Raw genomic sequence first — 19,438 nt, forward strand, 5'->3', positions numbered from 1 at the left:
ATGGTATTTTCATTCAAATGAGGAATGCAGTCACGTTAAAAATAAGTTTTCTTCAAAGAGTGCGAAATTAGGCGCCTTTTAACTGCGCTTCGAATTTTGTGTAAATTTGGAAATGTACCCAGCTGATAATTGTTTCTGTATTTTTAGTATATTCCAAGGGCTTTTATAAAAACATTTTTTATGGTCACACCCTATTCAATAAGACAGCTTTAAAAAGCTCTTTTTAAGATATTTCTCCTTCTCTAGGCGCCAAGCAGATCGTGATTTGTTGAAAATTTAAAAATAGTTATTTAATGTTACTATTAAATCGCGAACTCCTGCCTCTAAACATTGTACAAACGGGCTTCCCGTGCAAAGTGTCAAACAGCTGATTGTGTTTTGGTTTTTCAATGCAAAGTCAACGAACAGCATTTGCAAAACTGGTCAAACTGGTTTTGCGTGCTTTGTTGCAATTGCAATGACGAGTAATGAATGCTGCTGCTGGGACTGGGACAAAGGAGCAGCAGCTTGCAAAGACATCAACAAAAACAAACTCCGCAAGGGTAACAAAAAGTGCGTCGCAGAGAAAACAAAAAATAAGACAACTAGAACAAAAACAAAAACATTAAATGCACCGAGTGCAATCCCATATAAAACACACCCCCTACAGCGGCAGCAGAGCAGAGGTTCAATATATTCATAAATCATCTGCACAGGGGCGTCGTCAGTTAACAATTTCGACGGGCTGCAGACAGCTGATAAGCAATGAGAGCACGCCACTGTCATCGCAAAGCAGAGAGCACCGCAGAGAGTGAGAGAACAGAGCATGAAAGAGCGAGTACAAGATAATGGAACAGCAAGCAAGCAGGCAGAATATAATTTTCTGCTTTTCATATTTGGGAGACAGTTTGTGCCATGCCATCGGTCGGTGAAGATCGTCGTCGCCTTTAAAAAATAGTGAAGAAAAAACGCAGTCGTCTACGAAGTTGATTTACTAGACAAAGTGTGTTCAAGTGAAACTATTGAATTTCGAGTAATAATACATAATAATTATTCAAATGTAATTGGTGTGCGCGAGCCTCTCTATTCATGTCTATATGTGTATCTCGGTGTGAGTGTGTGTTTTGGTGTCATATCAGCAGCAGCAACAAGCGTTACAATAACAAAGTGCTGCCAGCCGTGCTAATCAGTAACTTTTGACCAATCAATCGAAAACAATATTTGTGGTTTTACATTGACGTTCGATGCAACACTTTTATTTTTATTCGTTTTGTTTTTATTTGCTATCGCGATAAGCCGCAAAAGAACAATGAGACTACACAGTAGTTTTTCTTATAAGAACTATTAAAACTAGTTAGCTTCTATGTGTCTGCTCACACAATTACATGCAGATAGGCGCACACACATACATAGATTTGGCTGTGTGCGTATTAATCAGCTGGCAAACGGTCTCTTTCTTTTTTAATTTTGATGAAGCAAAGAACGAGAACGAAAGTACGTGCAAAGCGTAGCCAAATAATAAAATTAACAGTAATATCATGTGAGACTGACAACAAGCGGCGAAAAGACAAAAGCAAATTTAGAGAGTGAGTGAACCGCGCGAGAGATGCGCAAAAGACAAGAATATAAAATGTAATATCAATAAATATTCATTTGCTGTAGACAAGCAAAGCTCCAAGCCTGTTTTGTTTACATGTCGTGCAAGAGCGAGACGACAAGAGACAGACAAAACAGACTTTGGCACTTGTTGCGCAAAGGCAGTTGACAGGATCGTGCTGTTAAGAGAGCGAAGGGGATGCAGTTAGTCTACTAAGCACGTGTATGTACTGATTGCATTGACAGAATAGAGACAGCAGCTGACATCACAAACGAAAACGAAATCGAAAATTCTTATTTCAAACAACAACAACAATAAATACTATGATATGCTCTCTTCTATTTTCTGCCTACTTGTGTTTGGGGCAAGTTCTGATTAGCAACAGCGGCAGCGACGCTTTGCCTTCCCAATACATGTTGCTGCTTGACATCAAGTATATCAGTAAAAAAAAAGCTAATGAACTCTCAACACAACCCACACACATACGCAAACACACGTACCGCACTCTCGAATGTAGGTAGAGGGGAATCGGCTTATAAGAACAGCGCGCGCTCATTTCGTTTTCTTTTACTGCCAAAACGCACACAACAAAAATAAAGGCAGCAAAAAATAAAAAAAAAAACAACTACATACAAACACAAATAGGCAGAACTCATTTACCCGCACGGCAAACGTTTCGTTTTCATCATTTTTTTTTCTTTTCAACAATTATTTATTCAAATTTTTTTTGTGTTCCCTCATTTGCCGCGCCTATATAGAGAGCAAGAGAGCGAACGCGAAAAGTGAGAGAGATAGTGCAAAGGGATTAGAATAATTTAAACGAATTTGACGCGCACTTGAAAAGCAACTAAAACACAACGAAGAGTGCTGAAAAAATTATTACTGAAAGTAACAAGTAATTAAAAAAAACAATAATAAAAAACAACAACAAGTTTAATGGTCTTTGGCCGCACAACAAATATATAAAATTGTGTCAGCATGTCCAGTTGGAGTTTGGCGAGTGCCGTTTCGCCCACTGTGACGGGCGGTGGTGACGTCATCAGGCTAAGCAATCTCAAAGCCGCCGCCTCCGACACGCAAATCACCGTAACAAGTGCAGCAACCACTTCCACTTCAACATTTACAACTGGCCGTCCAACAACGCCGGTGCCTAGCAAAAAATTGGCTTCGAAGCGTCCGCCACACTTGACACTGCAAATCACACCTAAAGCTTCCCCCTCTACTCCTCCTCCTGATCTCCATCCTCATGGAGCGCCGCTTGCCGTGGAGGAGAACATTGCTCTCTCGGCCACGCCTTCCATCTACGGCACACCACTTGGCTCAGTAGCCGGCGTTTCGGCCGAAAGCAATTCCACTGTCAACATGAATATTGGCAACAACTCGACAACAGCAACAAGCTCAACAAGCCACAGCAACTCAACCACCGGCTCCATATTTCCCCATGAGCAGTACAAAACGATCAAAAAAATTGACATTCAATTCGATAATGTGCGCTATAGCAGCAGATTTGGCTTCTTTAAAAGAGGTGAGTAGCGTCCAGAGAGAAAGAGGGAGAGAGAGACATTCAATAGTTCTCTTTAATGTTGAGTTAATCTACATATTTTATTCAGTAGTTATTGTTTGTCTGCTCTTCAGCTCACTTCTAGACTGTTAAGTATGTATTTGTTAGAAGGTTTCGTATCAAGAAACAGTCTAGCTTCGCTATAACAAATTTCACAGAATATCATACATTTTAGTCTGGCATTTTTTGTGCATTTTTTTCTTATTCAAATATATATATAAAACAAGACCTGATTTAGTTTTGCTATAAAGTATATTTTTAAACATATTTAATTCATTTTAGTCATTTTAGTTTCAGTATCCATAAACTTGATTTACTTTTATACTTTACTTCTTTGTTGCTATAAAGAATTTCTATGCATTCTATTTATATTTTATTGAATCTAAACCTGGTGCATCTCGGTTTCCCTACAAAGAGCTTTTGTACACATTATTTACTTTTTTTAACTAAATCTTCCTTGTAATACATTATATATATGTATATCATTTAGCGAGTTGCCAAGATTTTTAGATTTTCTATAAAGAATTTCTATGTAGTATACAGTTCATAATTTTGCGCAGTGCACTTTACATCAACTTTATTAGTATATATTAGCTTCCATTTAAATATTTATCTTAATATAACTTAAAGAAAAGAGAATTACTGCAAACTTGAAGAATTTTCCATATACTCTATTTGCAATAAATATAAAATTAATGTGACACTTTTAATATTTTGAACCCATTAATTCATAGAATACAATCTGTAATGTGAAAGTATGAGTACAATATAATGGGCTTAACTTCTCCACCTTTTCAGTTAATAATAATTGCCCTAAAAATGCAATTAACTTAAATAGACTTATTTAAATGAAATATGATTGTTTTAATGTGCTGTTAAGTATTGAGTAGTATCTCATTTGAAATAAATTCAAAAAATATTTTAACATGTTTAATCTTTGATTCCATTAATTCTCAGAATATAATCTGTAATTTATTAAAAAGCATATTTAAGTAATACGAAAGAATTTCCATTATGTTATTACGCTTCGTATCTCACCTTTATTTTCGCTTTTATATTCAACAACTCGTAGTAATTCTATAAAATTGCCTTTCGAATTCCCGATAACGCAGTCTTACGGTACTCTAAATACAAGCCTATAATTATGTATTCGGCGCTGATGTTGCGGGTGTTCTTGGGCAAAGTCACGCTTTGATGGGTGTTTCGACAAGCTTCGCTTCGTATAGCCAGAAAATAGATGTACTATACTTATATGAAGTGAGTGGACAACCTTTGAACTGAGCTTGTATTATAATGTATAATAAATCTATATAATTATGCACCTTTATTGCTGAATGAATTAGTTCAGCTTGAAGTATGCTTATAATATTGCAAATGTAGACGCATTAATGAAAGAGAGTGTTTTGATTATTATAAAATGCTTTATAATGACTTGATTACAAAAACATACATATTTTATGTGTGAGAGAAGATATTTAGTAGTCCCATATTAAGTATATAAAAGCTTATCGTTGAGCCTGGTTTCTCCAAGGCCATAGATATTTTATTTTATATAACTATTGTTTGAAGAGCTGCATTTTTTATTTTAAATGGTTATTATTATTATATAGAAAAGTCTTTATAATCTGTTGAGAATGCTTTTGTTACATTGCTTTGACGTCTGATGAAATTATAGAAAGTTCTTAATACGTTTTAAAACTGATTAATAATAATATATTATATGCAAACATTTAAATGTAGCAATCACAAATACTATAGAAATGTACAAATATTTCTTATTGTTTTAATATATTTCTTTTTATTTCGAGTCCAGACAATTTCTTTTATATTAGCGTAATACACATTAATAAATACATTATCGCGTTATGTTAAACATATCAAAATTTTTGGTAGACTCAAGAACTTTTTGCTTCCACATGTTTTACGGCTTATCTAAGTCTCGATTAAAACCCTGCAGAGCACAATGAAATTGCTGATAACTATGAGTAACGAGTAGCGGCTAGTTAACGATTAACTATTCTATAGAAAATAAAATGAAATTTATTGCGAAATCATTGATTGATCGAATCAATAGTGTGGTCAGGTGCAAGGGTCAATTTCTTTCTTATTTAATTTCTAATTTAATAAACCGTATATTTTACAATACAAATTTAGTTAACATGTTACAAGATTGCAGTTCATTGAGGTCGTCAGGCCCATTATTGATTGGATTCGGTGAGGTATTTTTTTTTCTTTCTCTGTATTTGCATAACAGTTTCGTTTGATGGGTGAAAGAGTCGATGTTATTTACGCCTAACGACACCTATGTGTATGCACATTACAAACAATGTCGAACCGATAAGAATTGTGGATTACAACAATATTGTGAGTACATGTTATGAATGTTTGGGTGCAATTAAGGTTAGATTTTATCACAAGACCTTCGCAAGCAAACACGAATTCATTTGGTTCACATTGTCAACTAATAAAGACACTTTTCGGCGAAACATTTCGCTGTAATATATGACACATTAACTAGCTGATAAAATGGTGTCTAGTATAGTGCGAAAAATTGAATGATTATTGCAGATAGAGTTAAGGGCAACCCCGATGGCTTGAATGAGTCACAATGAGTCACCTGAAGCCATAAGATCATTATGATATCCTGATAGCAATCACCAGTAACACGTGTCAAACATTCAACCAGCAATAACTGCATAATTGCCAATGACTCACTTGTCGCATAGGAGAAGTCCAATTTATTATTGTATTTTGATGTTTGCCACACGGGTTTTTTGAAGTCCACAACAAACTTATCTATGCCGCTTATCAGTGCTCTAAATAAATGCTATTGAATAACATATAAATCGCTGTTGTCGCACTTGTCGAAGAAATGCCTAATGAACTCGAGGAATCAATAACTGAAATGCAAAGGGAAACTTTAATGAATGTTAAAGGACATTCGATAAATGTAGTTGGGAGCATAAATAACTAATAGATTAATGGATTAATAAAATTCAAAGAAAAGTATCTGAGTATATCAATACTAATTAGTTGGAAAAGCTGTAGAGCTGATAAATAACTGATAGACTCAAGATTAATAAAATTAAAGGACATTCGATATATGTAGATGGAAGGATAACTAAATGATAGACTCAAGATGAATAAAATTATAAAGAAATTATCTGAGTATATCAATACTAATTAATGGGTAAGACTGTTCTATTGAATACAGAAAGTGATGACAGGAAAATTGTTCGGCAATTGACATCGCTGATCGCAATCTGTCCAAATGAAATGCAGATATATGCATGTCTATATATCTGCCTTAAACAAGTAGCATATCGCACTATAGTAGTTGGCCTGGCAACAAATCTTAGACAATATAAAGGTCAGCAGCGTTTTAATTAATATCACTTAAGATCCATTAAATATTATGCATGTTCTTGCTGCCATTTGATATCTCTTTGTTGTTCTTTTTGTTATTATTGTATTATTATTTTTGCTATTGTCGTATAATCGTCGCTTCACTTGAGTGAGTTTTCCTGTTTCTTTTTCTTTTTATATTTTTCTTATTACTTTTTTATTTCATTCTTCCTACTGCCGCCGTTTGTTTTTGTTTTTAATAGTTGTACTTTGTATAAGCAGGGCTTTGCAATGATTCACACAGCTTGTTTACTAATTGTTTAGTAGCGTGCGTATTAAGTTTTTAATTCATGATGAGCGGATATTGTTGTCGGCCTATGCGTGTCTTAGGATCAAAGACGGACCTCTGAATATCAAAGATTGAAATAATTTGTAAATATAAAAGATGATAATTGATCATTTCAATTACATTAGAACTGTTATTATTTTCCATTCAAGATTCAAAATACGAGTATATTTGAAATTATGTTAATAACAATTTTTAATATTTCTATTAGAATACAAATATATTGAATATATTAATAATCTTTATGTATTTCTATATGTACTTTAGACTTTTCATTGATTTCTATTAATAAATCATCAATGAGTTTTGCATAGAAATAAAGGTCTTTGGCCTGATTTTTTTGTATAAGGTTGGAAAATCCGTTCGTCTTCTACTCGAAAGCGTGCAATTGATAAGCTAGCTGAAAGACAGAGAGCGAAGAAGTGAGAGAGAGAAGGAAGAGTGTGTGTACCAATGAGAAAGAGGAAGCTAGCTATATTTTTAATGTGTTTACTAATCGTTTTTCAGTAGATTAACTCAGTATACATGTATATATGTAACGTATACATATATGCAGTTCGATTTGAGTAACGATTGCAGAGTGCATGGGGCGCTAATCTTTGATCGATTTGGCTAGAAGTGTATTTGCTTTATACTATTATTGTTGTTGTCGTTTCCAGTGCAAAATGCAATGTCAAGCACAAGGCCATGTCGATTTGTTGTACTTCGCAGTCTCATACTTAGCTTCCTGCTAACCGATTTGGCTTTATAAGTGCAATAAACAGATAGGCAAAGCAAACCGATTGATACTATAACAATTACTTGTACACCATCTGGTCACATACCTTATAGTATATATATTATATAGTCGACATACGACTGGCATCGAAAATCGAATCGAAATCGGCGTCATGCACCTGTTTGAGAAATGCTCGTAAAATGTGTGCGATAAGATTTTGTGGCGACTCGAAAGCCCCATTAAAACGATAAGATGCGGGAGGATGGAGGAGAATATGGTCTTAAGCAGTCAGCCAGCGATTAGTCGATTGGCCAAATAGCTCTAGTTGTAAGATAATCGACAGATTAGCGTCCGGCATGCTCTCAACTAATACATTGTTGTATACCAGTTTATATACTAAGCATTAACCTGGCCATAACAATCACATGGCGAATGAAACTACAGCACTTGCTTTACGACATTATCATTTGCCACAAGACGATTAACGCACATTGAACGCTCTCATTGGGAGCGAGAACGGGAACGAATGGAACTCTCTTATCAGCACCAAACTTAATTCAATATGTGGAGCACAATTGTGCGACGTCTACTACATATAGCAACAGCCCCATTGAATTATTCTCATCTAGAATATATATTACTTGCCTAATGAAACCCTTTGACAATACAACAAATGTCTAAACAAAGAGCCGCTTTTATACGGTATATTAATCAAAGGCGGTAGATAATCAATATCTAGCTGCATATTTTTATTAATATCATTTTCATATTATATCCCTTACTCTTTTTTATTATGATATTAAATATTGAGAAAACTGGTAACGAAATGTTTTCATTTATGGGCTTTAAATATTTACCTTTCCTCAAAAGTTTTTCCATTTCTATAGAATACAATAATGTCGATTTTTATACACGCTACCCATAGGATAGAAGGGTATTAAAACTTTGTGCCGGCAAGAAATGTATGTAACAGGCACAGTGAGACATCTCGGACCCCACAAAGTATATATATTATATATTCTTGATCAGCGTCAACAGCCGAGACGATATAGCCCTATCCGTCTGTCTGTTTGTCCGTCTGAACACCTAGATCTTAGAGACTATAAGAGATAGATAATTTTGAGTATAGACAATATTCACTATAGTTTCCTGAGAATTTGGTTGTGCTCGGATAAAAATTTTAGAAGTTATTTAAGAATAACTTTTGTATGGAAAACTACGCCTTCTATAATGTGGTCTTAGTTGCTTTGGCCGCCAATCTGGTATATTTTGTCCTTTCGGCATATTTCGGATATTGAATTCGTGAATATACGATATATGACACTCGGTATATATTAGTATTTCGTGCAATATTGTTTGGTATATTTTAAGAATAATATCACACTGTTTTACATTTTTTTTAAATGGGTTGCGGGTATCCCATAGTCGAGCACACTCGACCTATTTATTCAGTTGAAGAATCTAATCTAATCTAATAATAATTCACATACAACAAATAATATAAAAGTAATTTAATATACAGTATTCATTTTCCTTTATGCCTAATATGCAAATATGTATTTATAGGGGATATACAAAAGTCGTTAAATCTAAGATTGAGTAGAACCCGTTATTATATAAATCGAAATATTAACTTCATTGGGCTGTACAGAGTATTCGTCAGTCATAAAGTTGATCTTAATTGTCGATCAAATCGAAAATACTTCTATTGTTTACTGAGCCTAGTCAATCTATCAAGGTAGCAAGAATTAATATAAACAACGCTTTTCTTTATTAGCTTTCTTACAAAGTGTATATAAAAGCTGTTAACTTATTGATATAGTTGATACTATAAAACTTGTAAAAAAATATTATTAGCATGCATAATATAGAAAAACAATTGTATTCCATTTGTATACAATTAATTGAATTTCTTATTAAGAAAAGTAAAGTATATATTGAAATGAATTTTATTTTTAGCAAATACATATTTAATTTTACCCTCAACTTTACTCTGATTAATATTTTCTCTTTTTTTACAGAGAATAAAGACATACTTTTGGGTCTGACGGGCTACTTTCGTTCCGGTGAACTGAACGCCATTGCAGGACCTTCCGGAGCGGGCAAAAGCACGCTGCTGAACATACTCTCTGGCTACATGTAATTGTAACTCTTGTGCTTTCTATAAATTCTATATTTACTTACTGAATTTCTTTGCATCTGCAGCTATAAGGGCTACACTGGTGACTTTCGCATCAATGGCAAACCACGCGATCTAAAGGCATTTAAGCCAAATGTGGCCTACATCACACAGGATACAACATTGCAGGCATTCCTTAGTGTCAAAGAGGCAATGCACTTTGCGGCTAATCTAAAAATTGGACCACACATGTCATCTGCATCGAAACGAGAGCGTGTGAACAGCATACTCCAGGCAATAGGAATGTATGAGACGAGGAATACGCACACCGGGAAACTGAGTGGAGGTCAACGCAAGCGTTTGGCTATTGCCCTCGAGCTTGTAAACAATCCGCCGGTGCTTGTGCTCGATGAGCCCACCAGGTGAGTCAAGTGTGAGCAGTAATCGAGATGAAATTTCTCACCATCTTCATCTTTTCAGTGGTCTAGACAGTTCAACGTGCAATCAGCTGATAACGCTGCTCAAGAAACTGGCAATGGAGGGACGCAATGTCATCTGCACCATACATCAGCCCAGTGCGCTTACTTTCTCCATGTTCGATCATCTGTATGCCATAGCGGATGGTCAATGCATTTACGCAGGCGGTGCACACAATTTGGTGCCCTTTTTGGGTGCTCTAAATCTGCACTGTCCCGAGTCCTATAATCCCGCAGACTATTGTGAGTGTGCCAAATCCAATAACTAGCTTTATTAGTTATCGTTTATGTTGTCTACTTTATAGTAATGGAAATCGCTACACACGATTATGATACGGACGATGAGCGACAGGTGGACAAGCTGATAGCGCTCATGGACAATGGACGCAATGATGACTATCGCCAAAGTAAATCGGCGCGTGTGGCACAGCTGGCCGCGATGAAGAAAGTCGGTAAGTAATCCCACGATCAGTAGGTTTATTAACCTTATTTAATCGTATCTCAATTTTGTAGAACAAATGATGTCTTCTGGTCTGATTACGCCAGTGACAGCGCCTGTGATGTCACCTGGTCCGTTGCCCTCTAGGAACTTAAATTTCAAGCCACTGACACCCATCAATGAGCTGTCGTCGCGCATTTGGGATAGCCAAACGGGTGGCATGACCAGCGAATCCGAAGGCAATTGCTGCAAGCCAAAGAAAAAAAAGAAACCTAGGCCAACGATGCCCTCAATCGATCTGGATCCAGCTCATCTGTGCAAGCGCGAGAATATCTATGCCACGCCTTTTTATAGACAGCTCAGCATCCTATTGCTACGTACATTTCTGCTCATTTGGCGCGACAGCTCGTTGACAACCATGCGATTTGGTATCCATCTGGCCATTGGCTTGCTCATTGGCTTCATCTATCGGAACATTGGCAACGATGCCCATCACTCGTTGAATATCTTTCGCTACATCTTCTACACCATAATGTTTATCATGTACTGTGCTTTTTCTGGCATTCTCGTCAAATGTAAGTACCACTTATGTTTATGCTACCATTGATTTGTTTACAATATGATTTGTTTGCTTTGCAGTCCCTCTGGAATTTCCAATTGTTTCGCGGGAACACTTTAATCGCTGGTACTCACTGCGCGCCTATTACGTGGCAATAACACTGGCTGATCTGCCCATACAGATTATCTGCAGCTCGTTGTTTATCGTGCCTACATATTTGATGACCAATCAACCGTTGGAGCTCTGGCGCTTTGGCATGTTCTTTTTGATTGTGTTCATGACAGCGCTGGTGGCCCAAAGCATTGGTTTGGCAGTGGGCGCAGCACTGAGCCTAAATTTAGGCGCCATAATGGGACCATTCTTCATCTGCCCATTTCTCACATTCAGCGGCTTCTTTCTGCAAGAGAAAGATGCGCCATTCTATTTGCGCTGGATGTTTGATGTGTCGTTTTTAAAATACAGTCTGGACGGAGCCATGTTGGCCATCTTTGGTTATGATCGTGAGCGTTTGGAGTGCAACGAGATGTATTGCCATCGGTCCCGACCGAAGTTCTTACTCAAGGATCTGGACATGGAGCGTGCCAACTATCAGATGGCCCTCTTCTTTCTGCTTGGCCTGCTGGTAATGCTGCGTATTCTTGCCTTCTATATTATGTCGTTCCGACTGAGATTATTCAGATGAGATCCCATCGAATTGTACGGCCAAATTATGCCACATTCCGTACACAGCTGATAGAGTTTATGTGTCAGTTTCTGTTTTGAGTTTTGTTTTACGAGTATAATTATGATTTCTGTTAGCATTTAAATAATAATGAGAGAGAGAGTACCATGTGCCAAAGAAATATGAACAGCGTTACATAGCAAATAGCATAAGGAAATCGTGATATACATACATGTGCAAGTAATCCTCCCCCCGATGTTACCCTGAAACCCTAGCGACTTTACAATCAATTTTGTATACAATTAATATCCACTTGAGCATCCATTAGCATAGAATTGTATTTTTTCTACAATCGTATTAACGACCCAATCATATATTTGCTTTATTTTAAGCGTGTGTATATATTTTATTAAGCTCTAAATGTTTGGGTGAACTTATCTTTTAATAAATATTATTAACTATTTTGAATTCATAATTATGAAGGCCTATTATTTATAACTCCCGCTTTTGCAACTTATCTGAACACTGGTTTTAATTTAGCTTCCTAAAAGTATGCTGCAAAAACTTGAATTTTCTGATTCAGAGAGCCATGTAAATTAACTGAATTTTATATGAGCATCCTAAAAGTATGCAACGATAATCGAGTTGCACTGAAGCCAAAAGAAACGGGCCAAAATCGCGAATTCCCTTCTAACTCGATAACCACACGGACGATTTGAATGTCCTTTGGCATGATGATAGTCTTCCTTAATATACGCCGTTTAACACAGGACTCGTAAGGATCGAACAGGATACAGCCGAGATATAAGCTATTTTCTTTATACCAAAAAGTCCTTGTAACTTAGCTCCTCACAGGATATTCGTCCTTTTTTATATGCCAATCGAGTTGAATTTATTAGATCTATGTTTGTGCCAAAGGACATCTCAATCGTCCTTCAAATGGCCGAGATACGCTGGATTTTCAAATTTTTGGTCAATTTTCCATGCCTATCCCTTAACAAATTTGAGGCGAAATTTTTGTAAAAATTCTTCACAGTTTTGAATGTCAATCGATAGTGCTGGTTGTGCTGATTAAAAAATAACAGATATTTAAGGATTTTATCGCATTAGGGCTTTAAAACGAATATTCTTTTTCGAAAGCAAGCTATATATCGGATATATCTTGCCACATTTTTGAAGGACACAGATTGCTAAGCTCGCAAGGATTAAATGTATCATCTATGGACTCAACATTTGTAATTATTCAGTACAGGGGCGTAAATGCTCAAAATCCTTGAATGTTAATCGATTGTAGTGCTGCCTATGACTAAAAAAAAGGAATATCCTGTTTCCTATATATACTGTAAATACGCCATATAAATTTGCATTTTTATAGGACAAGTATTGCAAGGATCTCAAGGACAAATTTCATTTGCAGGCATACAAAAAAGTAATGTGTAATCTATACATCTTTATGCCAAGTGTAATAAACTACTCCCATTCGAACGTAAACAAAGCAACAAGTTCGATTCCAACATGTTGCAACTGGTTTAATTGGAAGTTACAAGCCTGTTTGCTAGTCAACAAGTGTATCACAAACATGTTTTCGGATTCTCAGTGATTGCCGGCAACTGTTGAAAGCAATTGAGATTCAGTTGCGTTTCCTATTCCAGCGGAAAGTGATCATCAAGTATTCAAGAGAGCTCGGGAACAAATGCGTCACAGTAAACGCGACGTGAAAACATAAACAAATATTCCGGAATGCAATAAAAACAATTAATAAAAAGTAGTGAATAAAACCAAAATGTAATATAATGTATCAAAATTAAAGCAAAGGAAATTATTTTATTGAGTTCCCTTTGCTGGATGAAAGCAGGAAAACCTGTTTTTGTTTTACTTTAAAACAGTTGCAATTATTTTACAACTAGTTTATAGTTCTGTGTGGAAAGAATGCAAGCTACGATTAAATATAAATTGATAAGCAGCTGTCAAAGCTGCAATTGGCATTGAGCTGAAAATAATATATACAAATGCATGCAATAGGGTGTTTCCACTATCATTGTTTGAAAAAAAAAAAATAAATAGTATACATTTTGTGTGATGAGTGTCAATTGATTAAAGCACGCAAATTAATCCTCAAGTTTCAAGAATAACAAAAGTGACCATTAATAAACATTTAAATAAATGCTGCATACTTTTGGGCGTCATTTAAAATTCACTCCAAAAGATAAATCAAATAGTGATAAGATATTTAAATAGTTGTTGCTTGATTTACAGCGATTCTTGTAGGCGATCAACGGACTTCAATTGCGATCGACTGACCACAGACAAGACACTTTAACTTGAACTTATTTGCAACAAAGTTGAATAGTTTGATAATGGTGAAATACGAAGGTTTTTTACAACTGTCCGCAGAGTAAATGTACCGATAAGCTTCTAATCTGCATGACGGATCAGACGATTGGCGATTAACTCACTGAGCAATGCTGATAAAAAACTGCAGGCACTTGAACTCCATATTAATCGGGTATACTGATAAAAGACAAACAAAAGCCAAACGCACTCAATCATTCGCTTTGCCAGTCGATCTACGTTGGTGAGCAAGACCGGTTCAGATTGCACCCAAAAAAATATACTTCCATATAGTAATGATCGAGAACGTGGCAACAAATGCTGGCAATGGCCTGGCCAAGCAGCCATCCTTGGAGCTGCAGTTCAACCAGCTTTGCTACAGTATCAAGTCAACGCAGAAGGGCAGCAATCAAATACTGAACGACACTTGCGGTGCCTTTCGATCGGGACGTCTCACAGCCATTCTAGGCCCATCCGGCGCTGGCAAATCCACGCTCCTCAATGTCTTGGCGGGCTTTAGGTATGTCTCTTTTCATAGCCCAATAAATCTGATATTAAATTTCGTGTCCTGCAGAGTTAGAGATGTCTCTGGCCACATACTGCTCAATGGCCAGCCACGTGAGCTGCAATCCTTTCGCAAAATGTCCTCCTACATTGCACAGAACTTCATCACACCTTCCCTGCTGACTGTGATGGAAACGCTGCAGGTTTCCGTTGATTTGAAGCTACCCTCGGCCACATCCAAGCAGCAAAAGCAACAAATCGTAGGCAGTCAAAGTGGTTCCCCTTATCGGGCATAATTTATCAACTTTCAATTGCAGCTAGACGAGATTATCGAAGTGCTCAATCTGCATAATTGCCGGCGTACGCTCGTGAGAGATATTTCGGGTGGCGAGCATAAGCGTCTGTCCATTGGCATCGAGCTGATCACCAATCCGCCCATCATGTTCTTCGATGAACCAACCAGCGGACTGGATAGCGTTGCCAGCCATCAGGTGCTGTGTTACCTGCAACGTTTGGCGCATCAGGGACGCATTGTGGTGTGTGTGGTGCATCAGCCGAGTTCGCGCTTGATGCAACTCTTCGATGACATTCTGGTGATGTCACACGGTGAAGTCCTTTTCTCGGGGCCACAGAGTGAAATGCTAGACGACTTTAAGGCGTCAGGATTCATTTGTCCGCCGTACTATAATCCTGGCGACTTTGGTGAGTTGATGGCGTCTCTAAGGCTGCTTAAATTAATTCCTCCTCATACTTTTAGTGCTAGATGTGGGCAGCGAGTCTTCAAATCAACGCTGTGAGACGCTCATTAGCCAGAACAAGGCCAAACACGACAGTATTCAGAGCTTCAAGGCAGCTGCCGATGAGCAGAGTGAGTTTGTGGTTTTGTCTTGTTGCATGTTTGCTGATCCAATTTGCTTTTGTTTCCGTTGTCCAACTTATTGTGTCACTCTTCCAAATATGCAATTGCTCTACCTGTGCATGTGTCGTGTCCCATAATTATATTCCAGCAGCGCTGATTAAGATGACAGCATCCACAGCCGCTGATCTGCAGTTGATACGCCCCAAGGAGCAGGTCGATTTCTGGATGCAGTTGCGAGTGCTGCTCATGCGACATTTGCGCTCCATGTCACGGGATCTGGTAAGCATAGCAAATAAATAAATAAATATTAGGCAACTAAAACTGCTTCTATTTTCTTTAGCTTGCCGTGCAGATGCGTGTGATTATGCACATCGTTGTGGCGCTATTGCTGGGCGTTGTCTATTGGCAAATTGGCAACGATGCCGTGAAAGTCATCAGCAATGTCTCTTGTTTGTTCTTCATCGTTTTGTTTGTCTTCTCCGGCAATGCGATGCCCTCGATACTGCTCTGCCTGCAGGATTCGCCAGTCTTCATCAGGGAATACTACAATGGCTGCTATTCATTGCGTGCTTACTTCATCTCCAAGGTGCTGGCCGATTTGCCATTGCAGTTGATTTGTCCAACGTTTTTTATAAGTATTGGTTACTTTATGACTGGGCAACCGCCGGAGTTTCAACGCTTTGCCATGTGCTGGTCACTGTGTGTGTTAACCGCCTTCATTGGCCACTTTATTGGCGTCATCTGTGGCACCATGTTGTCCATGCAGATGGCTCTGTTTATTGTGCCTGCGATTACGATTCCCTTTCTTTTGTTTTCCGGCTTCTTCATACGCATGAGTGAGCTGTCCTGGTTCATGCGTCCACTGTGCGATGTCTCCTATTTCCGCTACATCTTTGAGGGTCTCATGCGTGCCATCTACGCTTATGATCGCGGTGAATTGCCTTGCCACGAAGACTTTTGCTATTACAAATCGTCGGAAAAGTTTCTCAAAGATTTCGGAATGCAAGGCGATTATTTCGGCTGGGATGTCTCCGTATTGGCGTTCATATTGCTGTCGCTGCTAATCACCTTTAACATCACACTGCATGTGTCCATTAAACGTGCTCTATGAATATCGCTTTAAGGTTGCTAGAGAAGAATAGAACAATTAGTTTCAATGTGTGCTGACAATATTCATTCATTTTTTTCTGCCTCAATTATAATTCACAATTTAACAAACGTGTCATGTTTACATTTCTTGCTCAATCGATGGACACAGTCGATATCTCCATGGAGCTGCCATCGTTGTTGGCCTGCTGCTCATCCGTTGTAACCGATGTAATATCTCCCGCCGGTGCGGTCTCATCCAATGCTGTTGTTGCACCACCAGTTGTTCCTGATGTTGCCGCAGCTGCAGCTGTTGAGCTACTTCTCGCTGGCGTTTCTACGCTTTGCTGTTGAGTTGTTGCCGTCGTTGTGGCTGCTGCTGCCGCTGCAGCTGCAGCTGATGTTGATGCAGTGTTGTTTGCTGCCGGTGCTGGTTGAGTTCGTTGCGGTGGTTGCGATCGACGCACTCCCTCGGCCACGTTGCGCGGTAAGCGTGCGCTTGTTGCCCCGGATGTGGACGTTGTTGCTGTGGAGGTTGCTGTGGTTGTCGTTGCCGTTGTTGTCGTCGTTTTGCCGCTGTCCGAGATGGTGGTAAATGGAACACGAACACGCACATCCAGCTGCTCCCATTCCATTTCATCCTCCGAACTGGTTTCCGCATTTGCCGTCGTCGTCGTCGCCGCTGTGGCTGCCTTGGTTTTCTTTTGCCACTCCGAGTTGCGCTTCCAATCGATAGTCTTCAGCAGTGCCTTAGCCTCCGTCTTACGCTGCAAGCCACAAAAGTTTATTAGTTAAATACAAATATCGAATAAGGATATATTAGTAATAAAAGTTCTAGCTGTTATGGAATCTTTGATGCAGATGTTTATAGAGACAGACGGAATAATTCAATTTACATACATTAGGGACTTGGAGATGCCTTTCTAATCTTGATCTGAAGACAAAAAGTAATAACACCGTTCTGTTGATTCTACATTACAAATAGCGATTATAAAAATTAATGGAAACTTGGTAAACTCACATCATCCGAGTCCAGGCACTTGTAGGCATAGCAGGCGGCGCGTTCAAAGTCGCCCTTCTTCTCATAGTAATTAGCCAGCGTCATAAATCCCTGATACAGACTCTGCTTATCGGTGGCCGCTCTCTCATCCTCGCAGTACAACATGTAGCAATGCACAGCCGTCTCATGATCGCCCAGTTTCTCATGCAAACTCGCCAGCTTGTACATGGCAATGCCCTCGATGTCGCCCACATCGCAGGCCTTCCAATAGCACTTCACAGCATTCTCGCACTTCTCCAGCTTCTCGTAGGTTTCGCCCAGCGCAACCAGCATGCGTGAATCGTACGGCCGCAATTGATGGGCAATTTTAAAATAATACAAACTATAATAATGCATCTTGATGATCTCGTACGCCTGTCCCAGACCATACCATGCGCGATAGTCGCGTTTGTTCACTTCGACTGCTTTGCGATAACTTTGAATCGCCGCATTCGTGTTCTTGAGCTCCATAAACTCATGACCCATCAACGTCCAGGCGGCCAAATACTTGGGATTGAGTTTGAGGGCACGTTGAAAGTAGGAAATGGCCACCTGATGATCACAGCGTATGCTATAATAGTTTCCAATAACACAGCAGGTCTCTGGACGATACTTGTTAATGCTGACTGCTTTGTGGGCGAGTTGAGCCATCTCTGTTTTCATCTCTTTGACAAAGAGTAGATTGGAATAGGTGTCTACATTATCCAGACGATAGGGATCGCTTTCGAGCAAAGCCTGAAACAGCTCAATAGCTTTGTCCACATCTACAAATATTAGATAGTTTAGTTAAAGATTGAATTGCATCCAATTTGCTTACCTCTTTTATTATGATAAACTAAAGCCAGCTGTGATGTTATGTAGATGCTCTTGCTGAAGCCCGCCGCCTGCAGATCCTCGAAGATCTTCAGACCATCATCGTTCAAGTACAGCTCCAGATATGTATGCGCCATAAAAAAGTGACGCATCCAATGCTTGCCCAACTGCAAGCCCATCAGCTTCTTCTTTTCCATCACAAGTGGCGATAACTCCAGATAGGCGCTCCAGAGCATAGGCACCAAATTGATGGCATTGATCAGCATTTGCTCTGCAGCCTGGTTGAGATTTAAAGCCTTCAGCACGACGCCATACAAATAGATGCCATAGCCATCAAGGCGACTGCGTCCATGCTCCGCTCGCAGTGTATTAAGTAAATCGGTCAAGTCACGCATTTGATTCGGCTCATTGAGATTCGCTTGATCCGTGGTTGAGTCCAGACGACGCTTCTCTCGCGCCATATAAGTTGAATAAAGATGCAAAAAACGTGGCACATCCGATTCACAATTTCTCACTGCATGCGCTGCTCTATCGTATTCACGCACATCATAGTAGCTCTTAGCAAGAAAATATTCACTATATTCGGAGGGAGCGATGCCCTCCAGTTGACACTCGCTAAACGAGCGATCATCGTCGGGCGGCGCATTATCAATGTGCACATCACTTAAGCCATGATGCATCTCCGCCAACCATTTGGTACTGTGCAGCAAGCCGCGCTTCGAGCACTCAATGATGCCGCGACGTACCTCCTTCTTCACTTCCGACAGCTGCACGCTGAAAAGCTCCTGCATTGCTCCGTTTTACTTGCAATTGCACTTTCACAATTTTTCGTATCAACAAACGCGCTAAACAAATTGCAATTTGCCGGCGTGACCTCAAATTGCATTTCAAAATATACCAAAAAAAACCTAATTTATCGATATACCTACAAATGTATCGTCTTCTGATTAGACCAATAGCGTACAAGTGTGACCACCATAACAGCTGTAAACAATCAGCCTTTATA

At 38.7% G+C, this 19,438-nt stretch overlaps 3 protein-coding genes across 11 annotated transcripts; 2 read left to right on the plus strand and 1 right to left on the minus strand.

The window, feature by feature from the left end:
* The first annotated feature begins 325 nt into the window (after positions 1-325).
* Positions 326-12,268, plus strand: LOC117565972 (ATP-binding cassette subfamily G member 4). Of its 6 annotated transcripts, none has more exons than XM_034245374.2 (8): positions 326-552; positions 2,335-3,101; positions 9,568-9,685; positions 9,752-10,087; positions 10,146-10,384; positions 10,447-10,593; positions 10,655-11,155; positions 11,220-12,268. In XM_034245374.2, exons 2-8 carry the CDS (start codon positions 2,555-2,557, stop codon positions 11,819-11,821), a joined length of 2,490 nt encoding a protein of 829 aa, XP_034101265.1. In that variant the 5' UTR covers positions 326-552; positions 2,335-2,554; the 3' UTR covers positions 11,822-12,268. The 6 variants fall into 6 exon arrangements, with proteins under 6 accessions (XP_034101265.1, XP_034101264.1, XP_034101260.1 ...); XM_034245373.2 differs by lacking the exon at positions 326-552 and adding an exon at positions 876-1,090; XM_034245369.2 differs by lacking the exon at positions 326-552 and adding an exon at positions 876-1,012.
* A 1,153-nt stretch (positions 12,269-13,421) lies between these two features.
* Positions 13,422-16,712, plus strand: LOC117565974 (ATP-binding cassette subfamily G member 4). Of its 4 annotated transcripts, none has more exons than XM_034245378.2 (7): positions 13,422-13,585; positions 14,057-14,651; positions 14,706-14,895; positions 14,953-15,337; positions 15,393-15,503; positions 15,646-15,773; positions 15,835-16,712. In XM_034245378.2, the coding sequence occupies exons 2-7, from the start codon at positions 14,428-14,430 to the stop codon at positions 16,603-16,605; spliced, it is 1,809 nt and encodes a 602-aa protein (XP_034101269.1). In that variant the 5' UTR covers positions 13,422-13,585; positions 14,057-14,427; the 3' UTR covers positions 16,606-16,712. The 4 variants fall into 4 exon arrangements, with proteins under 4 accessions (XP_034101269.1, XP_034101267.1, XP_051858356.1 ...); XM_034245376.2 differs by having other exon boundaries at positions 13,423-13,585; positions 15,643-15,773; XM_052002396.1 differs by having other exon boundaries at positions 13,423-13,565; positions 15,643-15,773.
* A 23-nt stretch (positions 16,713-16,735) lies between these two features.
* On the minus strand, positions 16,736-19,388 carry LOC117565973 (cell division cycle protein 23 homolog). The gene is made up of 3 exons (XM_034245375.2): positions 18,437-19,388; positions 17,602-18,383; positions 16,736-17,347 (listed from the first exon to the last, which is right to left on the minus strand). The coding sequence occupies exons 1-3, from the start codon at positions 19,221-19,223 to the stop codon at positions 16,736-16,738; spliced, it is 2,181 nt and encodes a 726-aa protein (XP_034101266.1). The 5' UTR covers positions 19,224-19,388.
* Positions 19,389-19,438: the final 50 nt, after the last annotated feature.

Source organism: Drosophila albomicans, chromosome 2L, assembly GCF_009650485.2.
Source record: "Drosophila albomicans strain 15112-1751.03 chromosome 2L, ASM965048v2, whole genome shotgun sequence".
In the NCBI taxonomy this organism is placed as follows: Eukaryota; Metazoa; Arthropoda; class Insecta; order Diptera; family Drosophilidae; genus Drosophila; species Drosophila albomicans.